At 41.3% G+C, this 13,560-nt stretch overlaps 1 protein-coding gene, 1 non-coding gene and 1 pseudogene across 3 annotated transcripts in view; 2 read left to right on the forward strand and 1 right to left on the reverse strand.

Annotated features, from left to right (window-relative positions):
* Nucleotides 1–3,896, forward strand: LOC133051957 (large ribosomal subunit protein eL42-like; annotated as a pseudogene).
* Nucleotides 3,897–6,957: 3,061 nt separating this feature from the next.
* Nucleotides 6,958–13,560, reverse strand: part of ITGB1BP2 (integrin subunit beta 1 binding protein 2) — a 39,887-nt gene continuing 33,284 nt past the window's right edge. For both annotated transcript variants that reach the window (XM_061136802.1, XM_061136801.1), the window contains one exon: nucleotides 6,958–9,995. In XM_061136802.1, the coding sequence (XP_060992785.1) occupies nucleotides 9,969–9,995 (27 nt within the window). In that variant the 3' untranslated portion in view covers nucleotides 6,958–9,968. The remainder of the gene's footprint in view (nucleotides 9,996–13,560) is intronic.
* On the forward strand, nucleotides 9,514–9,616 carry LOC133053291 (U6 spliceosomal RNA). Its single transcript, XR_009692217.1, has one exon. It is a non-coding gene; the product is annotated as a U6 spliceosomal RNA (small nuclear RNA).

Here is a 13,560-nt window from a genome sequence, read left to right on the forward strand (position 1 = left end):
TTAGAGGTGGGGAAAAATATGAAGGGAGAACAATAGGTACAAAATAATTATTGTTTCAGACAGAAAAAGTATAAGTTTAGGTGTTTTGAATACAGGAGTTATTACTCATTGACTAGAAATAAGAACTAAAACTGGAGGGGAAAAAGGAACAGGACAATTTGATCAGTCAAGTAACCAGACAAATCAGTGTAGAAGTAGAAGACTTGAACAAGACTATAAACCAGATGACTGTTGGCTGGCTGGGGACTTCTGGATATCCTCAGGATGGGAGGTGACAGCCAGGGAAATGACCATGTGATTAGATGATTAGAACTTCCAGTCCCATCCCCTGACTTTCAAGGGAGAGGGGCTGGAAATCAATGGAATCACCAATGGCCAATGATTCAATCAAACATGCATATCAAACATGCACCTCCATAAATATCCTAACCAAAGGAATTTGGAGAGCTTCTAGGTTGGTGGACATGTGGAGGTACTAAGACAGTGTCACACCCAGGGAAGTCATGGAAGCTCTACACTCCTTCCCCCATAACTTTACGTATCTCTTACATCTGGCTGTTTCTGAGTTTTAGCCTTTGATAACAAACCAATAATCTAGTAAGTAAACTGTTTTACTAAGTTCTGTGGGCCATTCTAGCAAGTTACAAAACAAAAAAAGGGGGTGTTTGGAACCTCCGATATGTAGCTGCTCAGTCAGAAACACAAACGACAACCTGGACTTGCAATTGGCATCTGAAGTGGGAGCACACCTGTGGGACTCAACTCTTAACTTGTAGGATCTGATGCTATCTCTTGGTAGATAGTGTCAGAATTGAGTTAAATCATAGAACACCTAGTTGGTGTCCCCTGAGATCTGCATAATTTCTTGGTGTGGAAAAAACACTCACACATTTGAAATACAGTAGTCCATGGGTAGAGGAAATGAGTATGTCCCCTTCATAAATTACCAAAAATGGCCCATAAAGAAATAGAAAATCTGAAAAGACCTATATCTAGTAAGGATATTTAACCAGTAATTGAAGACTTCCCAACAAAGGAACACTCAGGATTACGATGGTTTCACTGGTGAATTCAACCAAACATTAAAAAAAGAAGCAACACCAATTCTTCTCAAAACTTTTCCCAAAAAATTGAAGAGGAAATACTTCAGAATTCACTCTATTACCCTGAAACCAAAGCCAGACAAAGACACCACAAGAAAAGAAAACTACAGGCCAACATCCCTGATGTACACAGATGTAAAAATCCCCAACAAAATACTAGCATACTTATTTTGACAGCACATTAAAGAGATCATATACAACAACCAAGTAAGATTTAGCCCTGGGATGCAGGGATGGTTCAGTATATGCAAATCAATCAATGTGATACATGATATTAACATAATAAAGGATTAAAATCACATGATCATCTCAAATTTTATACACACATACACATACCCAAGGGTTTCTCTGGTGGCTCAGGTGGTAAAGAATCCGCCTGCAATGTGGGAGACCTGGGTTCAATCCCTGGGTTGGAAAGATCCCCTGGAAAAGGGAAAGGCTACCCACTCCAGTATTCTGGCCTGGAGAATTCCCTGGGGTCACAAAGAGTCAGACATGACTGAGCGACTTTCACTTCACACATTGTAGGGGAAAAAGTGATCTAAAGATTCAGTGCAATCCTGATCAAAATTCCAATGTAATTTTTTGCAGAAATAGAAAAATCCATCCTAAAATTAATTTGGAATCTGAAGGGACCCTGAATAGTCAAAATGGTCTTGAAAAATAATAAAACAACCAAATTCAAAGATGGGCAAAGGGATTTTTTTTCAAAGAAGGTATAATAATGGCCAATAAACATACAAAAAGATGTACAACACATAATTAGTCATTCAGTTCAGTTCAGTTCAGTCGCTTAGTCATGTCCAACTCTTTGCGGCCCCATGAATCGCAGCATGCCAGGCCTCCCTGTCCATCACCAACTCCCAGAGTTCACTCAAACTCATGTCCATCGAGTCGGTGATGCCATCCAGCCATCTCATCCTCTGTCGTCCCCTTCTCCTCCTGCCCCCAATCCCTCCCAGCATCAGGGTCTTTTCCAATGAGTCAACTCTTCACATGAGGTGGCCAATGTATTGGAGTTTCAGCTTCAGCATCAGTCCTTCCAATGAACACCCAGGATTGATCTCCTTTAGGATGGACTGGTTGGATCTTCTTGCAGTCCAAGGGACTCTCAAGAGTCTTCTCCAACACCACAGTTCAAAAGCATCAATTTTTCGGCGCTCAGCTTTCTTCACAGTCCAACTCTCATATCCATACATGACCACTGGAAAAACCATAGCCTTGACTAGACGGACCTTTGTTGGCAAAGTAATGTCTCTGCTTTTTAATATGCTACCTAGGTTGGTCATAACTTTCCTTAGGGAAATGCAAATCAAAATCACAATGTGATACAACTTCATACTATTAGAGATGGCTATGACTAAAAATGAAAAATAACAAGTGTTGGTGAGGATGTGAAGAAATTAACGAGACTAAGAAACTAGACTAGAACTTAACTTGACTAAGAAATCGACTAGCACTCTAGTCAATTAATTTATGACAAAGGAACAAAGAATGTACTATGGAGAAAGTAACCAGTCTCTTCAATAAATGGTGCTGGGGAATTTGGACATTCACACTGAAAAGAATGAAACTGGACCACTATATTATATCATACACAAAAATTAACTCAAAATGGTTAAAGACTTAAATGTAAGACCTAAAACTATAAAACATCTAGAAGAAAATATAAGTGGGAAATATAGGAGGTAGATCTCCTTAACATCGGTTTTGATGATGATGATTTTTTTTAGTCTGATAGCAAAGACAAAAGCCACAAAGGCAAAAGCAACAAGTGAGACTACATCAAGCTAAAAATCTTGTGCACAGCAAAATAAACCATCAACAAAATAAAAAGGCATCCTATTGAATGAGGAAAATAATTACAGGAGGGAGGGGATATATGTATACATATAGCTGATTCACATTGTTGTATAGCTGAAACTAACACCACATTGTTAACCAATTAACTTCAATTAAAAAGAAAGAAAATAATTACAAGTCATATATCTGAAAAATATTTAATACAAAGAACCCATACAAGTCAACAGCAAAAAAAAAGTCTGATTAAAAATGGGCAAAAGGTCTGAATAAGATATTTTTCCAAAGAAGACAAAAGGTGGCCAACAGGTACATGAAAAAATGCTCAACATCATTAATCATCATGGATGCAATTCAAAACCACAGTGGGATAGATATCACCTCACACTTGTTAAAGTGACTATCATGGATATACTTCTTTTCTGGCCAGGTCTCTTTTCTCTGATAATGCTCTTGCAAACATGGTGAACATTTCCAAAGTCCGTTGGACTTTCTGTTAGAAGTATGGCAAGTACCAACCTCACAAAGTGACACAGTACAAGAAGGGCAAGGATTCTCTGTATGCCCAGGGAAAGTGGCATTATGACAGGAAGCAGAGTGACTGTGGTGGGCAGACTAAGCTGATTTTCCAGGAAAAGGCTAAAACTACCATGTAGATTGTATTCGGGCTTGAATGCATTGAGCCCAACTGCAGATCTAAGAGAATGTTGGCTATTAAGAGATACAAGCATTTTGAGCTAGGAGGAGAAAAGAAGAAAAATGGCCAAGTGGTCCAGTTTTGAGCTTCATACTTTATTATGAAGACAATAAAAATTTGAGATTTTTTTACTTAAAAAAAAAGACTATTACAATCAAACAAAAAACAAGTAATAACAAGTGTTGGCAAAGACGTGGAGAAAATAGAACCCTTGTGCACTGTTGGTAGGGACGTAAATTGATGCAACCACTATGGAAAAACAGTATAGAGGTTACTCAAAAAACTAAAAATAGGACTATTATATGATCCAGCAGTTCCACTTCTGGGTATTTTAATTTTTATTTATTTAATTTTATTTTCCTGCTGCACTGCTTGGCATGTGGGATCTTAGTTCCCCAACCAGTGATCAAATCAGAGACCCCTGCTTTGGAAGCACGGTCTCAATCACTGGACAGTCAGGGAAGTCCTATCTACTTCTGGGTATTTATCCAAAGAAAATAAAAACACTAATTTGAAAAGATACATACACCCCCATGTTCACTGCATCATTATTTACAATAGCCAAGATATGGAAACAATGTAACTATCCACTGATAGATGAAGTGATAAATAAATTATATATATATATATATATATTATATATATATATATTTCAGCCATAAAAGAATGAAATCTTGAAATCTGCAACAACATGGATGGACCTAGAGGGAAGTGAAACAAGTAGGACAGAGAAAGACATATAGAGTATGATCTTACCTATGTGTGTAATCTGAAAATAATAACAAAAAAAAATCCCCAAGCTTAGAAATACAGAGATCAGACTGATGGTGGCAAGAGGCAAAGAGGGGTTTTAAGAAGTGGGGGGCAGGGGTTGGGAGGAATGCATGAACTTTTTAAAGTTTAAATAAATTGTATAAGTTTTTTAAAAAGGAAATTGGAACTTTTGTACATTGCTGATGGAAATGTAAAATGCTTGTAGCTGCTGTGGAAAATAGTTTGGTAGGGTCTCAGAAATTTAAACATAGAAATACCACATGATACAAAAACTTCACTCCTAAGTATTCAGCTCAGTTCAGTCGCTCAGTCATGTCCAACGCTTTGTGACCCCATGGACTGCAGCATGCCAGGCTTCCCTGTCCATCAGAAACTCCCGGAGTTTACCCAAACTCATGTCCATTGAGTCAGTGATGCCATCCAACCATCTCATCTTCTGTCATCCCCTTCTCCTCCCACTTTCAATCTTTTCCAGCATCAGTGTCTTTTCAAATGAGTCAGTTCTTCGCATCAGGTAGCCAAAGTATTGGAGCTTCAGCTTCAACATCAGTCCTTCCAATGAATATTCAGGACTAATTTCTTTTAGGATTGACTGGTTTGATCTCCTTGCAGTCCAAGGGACTCTCGAGTCTTCTCCAACACCACAGTTCAAAAGCATCAGTTCTTCATCGTTCAGCTTTCTTTATAGTCCGATTCTCACATCCATACGTGACTACTGCAAAAACCATAGCCTTTAGTAGACGGACCTTTGTTGGCAAAGTAATGTCTCTGCTTTCTAAAATGATGTCTAGGTTGGTCATCACTTTCCTTCCAAGGAGCAAGCGCCTTTTAATTTCATGACTGCAGTCACCATCTGCAGTGACTGTGGAGCCAAAAAAAATAAAGTCTGCCACTGTTTCCCCATCTATTTGCCATGAAATGATGGGACCAGATGCCATGGTCTTAGTTTTCTGAACGCTGAGTTTTAAGACAACTTTTTCACTCTCCTTTTTCACTTTCATCAAGAGGCTCTTTAGTTCTTCACTTTCTGCCATAAGGGTGGTGTCATCTGCATATTTGAGGTTATTGATATTTCTCCCAGCAATCTTGATTCCAGCTTGTGCTTCATCCAGCCCAGCGTTTCTCATGATGTACTCTGCATGTAAGTTAAATAATCAGGGTGACAATATACAGCCTTGACATACCTCTTTCCCTATTTGGAACCAGTCTGTTGTTCCATGTCCAGTTCTAACTGTTGCTTCCTGACCTGCATACAAATTTCTCAAGAGGCAGGTCAGGTGGTCTGGTATTCCCATCTCTTTAGGAATTTTCCAATTTATTGTGATCCAAACAGTCAAAGGCTTTGGCATAGTCAATAAAGCAGAAGTAGATGTTTTTCTGGAACTATCTTGCTTTTTTGATAATCTAACAGATGTTGGTAATTTGATCTCTGGTTCCTCTGCCTTTTCTAAAACCAGCTTGAACATCTGGAAGTTCATGGTTCAACGTTCTGTTGAAGCCTGGCTTGGAGAATTTTGAGCATTACTAGCATGTGAGATGAGTGCAATTGTGTGGTAGTTTGAGCATTCTTTGGCATTGCCTTTCTTAGGGATTGGAATGAAAACTGACTTTTTCTAGTCCTGTGGCCACTGCTGAGTTTTCCAAATTTGCTAGCATATTGAGTGCAGCATATGCAGGTCAGGAAGCAACAGTTAGAGCTGGACATGGAACAATAGACTGGTTCCAAATATGGAAAGGAGTACGTCAAGGCTGTATATTGCCACCTGGCTTATTTACCTTATACAGAGTCCATCATGCGAAATGCCAGGCTGGATGAAGCACAAGCTGGAATCAAGATTGCCTGGAGAAACATCAATAACCTCAGACAGGCAGATGACACCACCCTTATGGCAGAAAGCTAAGAAGAACTACAGAGCCTCTGGGTGAAAGTGAAAGAGGAGAGTGAAAAAGTTGGCTTAAAACTCAACATTCGAAAAGCTAAGATCATGGCACCCGGTCCCATCATTTCATGGCAAATAGATGGGGAAACAATGGAAACAGTGACAGACTTTATTTTGGGGGGCTCCAAAATCACTGCAGATGGTGACTGCAGTCATGAAATAAAAAGACACTTGCTCTTTGGAAGAAAAGCTATGGCCAACCTAGACAGCATTTTAGAAAGCAGAGACATTACTTTGCCAACAAAGGTCTGTTTTGTCAACGCTATGGCTTTTCCAGTAGTCATGAATGGATGTGAGAGTTGGGCTATAAAGAAAGCTGAACGCTGAAGAACTGATGCTTTTGAACTGTGGTGTTGGAGAAGACTCTTGAGAGTCCCTTGGACTGCAAGGAGATCCAACCAGTCCATCCTAAAAGAAATCAGTCCTGAATATTCATTGGAAGGACTGATGTTGAAGCTGAAGCTCCAATACTTTGGCTACCTGATGCAAAGAATTGACTCATTTGAACAGACACTGATGCTGGGAAAGATTGAAGGTGGGAGGAGAAGGGGACGACAGAGGATGAGATGGTTGGATGGTGAGAGGGTAACAGGCAGGAAGGCCAGGGGTCTCCAAATGGAAGAAATAGGCTGCAAGTGCCAGACATTTTTATCTCTCTTAAGCGGCAGGAAGAAACAAACTAGAGATATATTTTTTCCTTCTCTATACAAATTTAAAAGGAGGTTTCACTTAAAATGCTGTGTTGCCATGACACCTGGTTTCACCTGAAGCTAACTATTCTCAAAACCTTGAGTTAACCAATACATTTTTTCTTATGGAAATGTTTGTCTTAAGCTATGTTAATGTACCCCAGACTCTGTCTTCAAGTTGGTTCCACCAAATGGCTCAACCTACTTGACAAACCAGTATGTTTTTTTTTTTTTAATCCTTATTGAATTTGTTACGATATGTTTCTGTTTTATGTTTTGGTTTTTTGGCTGCAAGCCATGTGGGGTCTTAGCTCCCTGACCAGGGATCGAACCAGACACTCCCTGCATTGGAAGGCAAAGTCTTAACCACCGGACCACCAGGGGAGTCCCGACAAACCAGTATGTTATACTCAGATATTGTTCCCCTAATCTATGTAAATGAAACTATTTGCGTGGTAATCTGCCCTTCTACAAGATTCAAGTCAATTGTTTTATGGCCTGGGATGAATTATCTGGTGCCATTCTAAATTTTAAGACATTCCTTTCTTTTCATTAACAGACTGCAAGTGACTATATAACATACAGCTGAAGACTAGCAGGGGGTACTCTTTCTGCCCCCTTCTGATGACTATGTCAGAAGCTTTCTCTATCTCCTTTATACTTTAATAAAACTTTATTACACAAAAGCTCTGAGCGATCCAGCCTTGTCTCTGGCCCTGGATCGAATTCGTCTCCTCCGGAGGCCAAGAATCCTGGCATCTTATTGTTCAGCAACAGCCTTTCAACGGCATCACTGACTCAATGGACATGAGTTTGAGTAAGCTCTAGGAGTTGGTGATCACAGGGAAGCTTGGCATGCTGCAGTCTATGGGGTCGCAAAGCGTCGGATATGACTGAGCCACTGAAATGAACTGAGAAATGACTCAAGTGTCCATCAACAGATGAATGAATAAATAAAATTTGGTATATACATAGAATGGAATATTATTCAGCCATAAAAAGGAATAACATTCTGATATATGTTACAATAAATATGAATCTTGAAAACATGCTAAATGAAATAAGAGAAAAATTCAAATATTGTACAATTACACTCATATAAGTTACCTACAATAGGCAAATTCATACAGACAGAAATTAGAACAGTTTACCAGGTCTGTTGGAAGGGACAATGGAGAATTATCATTTAATAGGAACAGAGTTTCTCTTTAGGATGAGAAAGTTCTGGAAATAAATAGTGGTAAAGGTTATACAATATTGTGAATATACTTAATGTCAATGAATTGTGTGCTTAAAATGCTAAATTTTGTTATATATATTTGCCATAAAAAAGCAAAAAGAAGGGCTTCCCTGGTGGCTGAATGGTAAAGAATCCACCTGTCAACGCAGGAGACATGGGGTCGATCCCTGGTCCAGGAAGATCCCACATGCCATGGAGCAAACAACTGAGTTCATACACCACAACTACTGAGCCTGTGTTCTCAAGTCCAGGAGCCACAGCTACTGAAGTCTGCATACACCAGATCCACAACAAGAGAATTCCATAACTAGAGAGTAGCCACTGCTCACAAACTAGAGAAAGGCCTGCACAGCAAGGAAGACCCAACACAGTCAAAAATAAATAAATAAAATTTTTAAAAAATGCAAAAAGATCCTTGGTGGTCCAGTGGTTGGAAATCTGCCTGTCAATGCAGGGGATCGGGTTCAATCCCTGGTCCAGGAGAATTCCACATGCTGTATGGCAACTAAGCCCATGTGTCACAACTACTGAGCCCTCACTCTAGAGCCCATGAGCTGCAACTATTAATGTCTGAGTGCCCTAGAGCCTGCGCTTCATAACAAAAGAAGCCACTGCAATGAGAAGCCTGTGCGTTGCAACAGAAAGAGCCCACAAGCAACAATGAAGGCCCAGTGCAGCCAAAAAAAAGTTTTAATGGAAAAGGAAAATCAAAAGCCAAAGAAGAGATTCAGAAAGTACATTTCAACCCACATAACAAGAACCTGATTTACTTCAGATACAAAAAGCTTTTACAAAGCAATAAGAAAAGAGAAATAGAAAACTAGGCAAAGGACATGAGTAGTATACACACACATGCAGACAAAAAGGAAATATATGTGAATTTTAAGTATATTAGAAAGCTTAGGGAATTCTGGTGGCCCAGTGGTTAGGAGTCCATGCTTCCATGCAGGGGACACAGGTTCAATCCCTGGTCAGGGAACTAAGATCCCACATGCTGAGCAGAGTGGCCAAAACATAAACAAACTAACAAAAGTTTAACCTTACTCATGATAAAAAGACTGTTAAGATACCACTCTTTTCCTATAAAAATGGCAGTATCAGATAGTTTGATAATATATTATTTTGGCAAGGCTGTAGAGAAACACTCATATTTTGTTGCTGGATTGTAAATTGGTATATCTTTTTTTTTTTCTTCTGTTTTTTTTTTCTGGTATATCTTTTGTAAGGCAACTTATCAAAAAATTTAAAGTGTGCTCACTTTGGCACACTTTACTACATTACTACAGCACATTACTACAATTGGAGCAATATAGAGGTTAGCACAGCCCCTGCACAAGGATGATACACAAATTCATGAAGTGTTCCACATTTTTAAATACATGTATATGTATAACTGAATCATCTTGCTGTACACCTGAAACTAACACAGCATTGTAAATCAACTATACTCCAATAAAAACCTTTTTAAAAAAGGAAAAAAATAAAGTTTATATGCTTTTTTATTTGTAAGTAACAGAAAACTCAACTCCAGTAGTCTTAAACAATAAAGAGGATCTATTGGTTCCAAATTCCAGGGGATGAGTGGGCTTGGAAATTGGTTTGCTTCTGTGGATCAACAATATCACCAAGGGCCTAATTTCCTACCATCTGTCAGTTCAGTCGTCCCAAGTGTGAGCTCCATTGTAAATTTGACTCTGTTCTTGGTAGCAAAAGGGCTGCAGCACTTCAACTCTTCACATCAGCTACACCACACTGTGCAAAAGAAGAGACAAAGCTGGCTTTTATTCTCTCTCACAAGAGCAAAGGAAAAAAAAGAAAATCAACCTTCTTCCTCCCAATATGTCAACAAATATCTTCTACCATTTCATTGACTTGGTATCACTGGACCATTCCTGAACTTTCCCTTTGACAGGACAGTGGTATGCATTGATAGGTGAAGGCCTGGCTTGCCTGAACCAATAACCAAGGCATGGGGGATGGACTTACTTTGATAGTGTTACACGGTGGTGCACCCACTCTTGAAGCTGGGAGTGAGATCAGTTCCACTCCCTTCAAACTTTATGACTGCTGAACAATGGTGAAGACATGGCATGGATACTGGGCTGGTAATAATATCAATCACTATAATACATTGATACAACAATCATACCTCTAGGAATTTTTCCTAAAATATACTAACCCACATGAGCAAATAAGTATGTTCAGATGTTTTCATCAGTAAATCAGACAGATATTCAAATGCATGTGCACACATACATATACCCCCATGTATATACTTGTATGGTTTGCATAAAAGATATCTGGAGGAATAAACAAGAAAATGACAGTGGGCATCTCTGGAAAGGGAACCGAGGGAACAGGGGTTATAACTTCAATTGTATATCCTTTTATATTGCTTGTGTTGTTTTTTGCCATGTGCATGTATTTTTAGTAAAAAAAAATTATTAGTTATAGGTTTCTAACCTGTCAGATTGTCAAAGATAAAAATATTTCTTACTAGTCTCTTTATTGGTCAAAATCACCGAGCAGGAAGACTCTGAGCTTACCTCCTCTCAATGGCACCACCAAAATCGCAACTATTTGATGAGAGCAACTGTTGATGAGAAAGACCAGAGTCTAGCAGAAAAGATCTCCTACAGCTAAAGTAGTAGGAACCACAATGAGATGAGTAGGAGGACCAGAGTCACAGTATAGTTGAGACCCATACCCCAGAGTGGGCAACCTATAGATGGGAGAATAATTACAATTGCAGAGGCTCTCCCCAAGAAGCGAGGGGTCTGAGCCCCACACTGGGCTCCCCAGTCCAAATGTCCAACATCAGGAAGATGATCCCCCAGAATGTTTGGCTTTGAAGGCCAGTGGGGCTTACTATCAGGGGAGCCGGAGGGTTATGTGAAATAGAGACTTCAGTCTTAAAAGGCATACAAAATCTCACACGCTCCAGGACCCAGGGCTGAAGCAGTAATTTGAAAGAAGTTTAGGTCAGCCCCATCTGTTGATCTTGGAGAGCCTTCCAGGGAGGCAAGAGGCCAACGGGACATAGACATATGCCTCATCCTGGAGACATAGACACTGGGGCTGGCAAGCACCATTTTGGAATCCTGCTTCTAGTTTATTAGCCTTGGGATGCTGCCCCACTCCTGCCCACCAGCCTGTAGGCACCCGTATTGGGATGCTTCAGGCCAAACAACTAGTCAGGCAGGAACAGCCACACACACCAGCAGGCAGGTGGTCTTAAAACCCTCTGAACCCACAGCTGCCTCTGGACATGGCCCTGTCCGCAGAGGGCCCAGGATCCAGTCCTATACACCAGAGCACAGGCACTAGACCCAGGACCCCCAAAGCCCTGCAGCCAGAGACCCCCAGGACTCAGCTCTGTCTACCAGTGGGCAGACACCAGCCTCAGGACACCCTGTGACCTGGACTCACTCACCCGTGAGCAAGCTCTAGCCTTGGAACCAGCCTCACCCACCAGTGGGCAGACACCTGCCCAAGGACCACTGTAGCACCACAACCTGCCATGGCAGGACCCAGCCCACCCACCAGCAGGCTGGCACTAGCCCTGGAACCTACTGGGCTATGCCCTCACCCACCAGCAGGCCAACATTGGCTCTGAGACATCTTGAGCCCCTCAGCCACCAGGATCCATCCTCAATCACCAGTGGGCTGACACAAGCTTGAGGACAACCCAGACCCTGCAGCCATGTCAAGAACTGGTCTCAACCACCAGTGACCAGAAATCAGCTCTGGGACCCCTCGGCCCTGCAGCCAGAGACCCCAGGACCTGGTTCTACCCACAAGTGGATTGACACTAGCGCCAGGACCCAGCTTCACCCATTGGTAAGTGGGCACCACTGGTGAGATCTCCTGGACTCCAACCCCGCCAACTAATGGATAGACACTGGCCCCAGGATCACCACAGCCCCACAGCCTGCCTTCTCAGGACCCAGCCAAAACATCAGCAGGCAGAGAGCAGCCCTGGGACACCCTGGGCTCCTTAGCCAGCAGCCCTGGGATCCAGCCCCATACACCAGTGGGCTGAAACCAGCTTCGGGATGCATAGGGCCCTGAAGCCAGAGATACCAAGACCTGGCTCTGCACACCAATGAGCTGGCAATAGCCTTGGGACCACCTGGGCCCTAGCCACACCTATCAGCAGGCCAATACCAGCACTGAGATGCCTTGGACTCCTCAGCCAGCCACCTAGCCCTATTTACCAGTGGGCTAGTACCAGCAATGGAATACCCGGGAACCTGCAGCCAGGCATGTCAGGAACCAGCCCCATTCAGAAGGCTGAAACTAGATCCAGGAAATCCATCCTAGAAACTGATTCTGCCTACCAGTGAGCAAGCACTAGCCTAGGACCACCCCCCCCCCATAACCTGGATCCTTCAGCCAGGATTTGTGACCTGACCCTGCTGACCAGTAGCTAGTAGCCTCTATATAATGCAGGGTCTGAAAACCAACCAAACCAGAGGTGAGCCACACCTATGAGACCACCCACAGTAGTCAACCCACCATAACAGAAGAAACCACTTCTAGAGCATATAGCTCTGGTAACAACAGGGAAGAGTGCTGCTGGGACACATAAGATGTTTCCTACAGAAGGCTACTTCTCCAAGGTTGAGAAACATAACAAGCTACCAGATACACAGAAATAAAAACAGCAAATTAGGCAGAATGAGGTGACAGAGGAACATGTTCCAAATGAAGGAACAAGATAAAACTCCAGAAGAACTAGGTGAAGTGAAGATAGACAATCTACCCAATAAAGAGGTCAAAGTAATGATTGTAAACATGATCAAAGAACTCAGGATAAGAAGAGATGAACAGACTGAGAAGTTAGAAGTTTTAAACAAAGACTCAGAATATATAAAGAACAACCAAACAGACAAAGAATACAATAAGTGAAATGAAAACTACACTAAAAGGAATTAAAAGTACACTAAATGATACAAAGGAATGGATCAGCAAGCTGGCATACAGAGCAATGGAAATCACCAAAGTAAAACAGAAAAAAGAATAAAAAGAATAAAAAGAAAAGAGGACAGTTTAAGAGACCTCTGAAACAACATCCTGGAACGTACACATTACAGGGATCCCAGGGGGAGAAGAGAGAGAAACGGACAGAGAATTTATTTGAAGACATAGTAACTCAAAACTTCCCTATCCTGGATATCCAGATATCCGGGTCCAGGAAGTACAGAGTCCTAAACAGGATCAATTCAAGGAGGACCATACCAAGACACACTGTAATTAAAAGGGCAAAAATTAAAGATAAAGAGAATATAAAAAGCAGCAAGGGAAAAGCAATACA

This window comes from Dama dama, chromosome X (assembly GCF_033118175.1).
Source record: "Dama dama isolate Ldn47 chromosome X, ASM3311817v1, whole genome shotgun sequence".
Taxonomy (NCBI): Eukaryota; Metazoa; Chordata; class Mammalia; order Artiodactyla; family Cervidae; genus Dama; species Dama dama.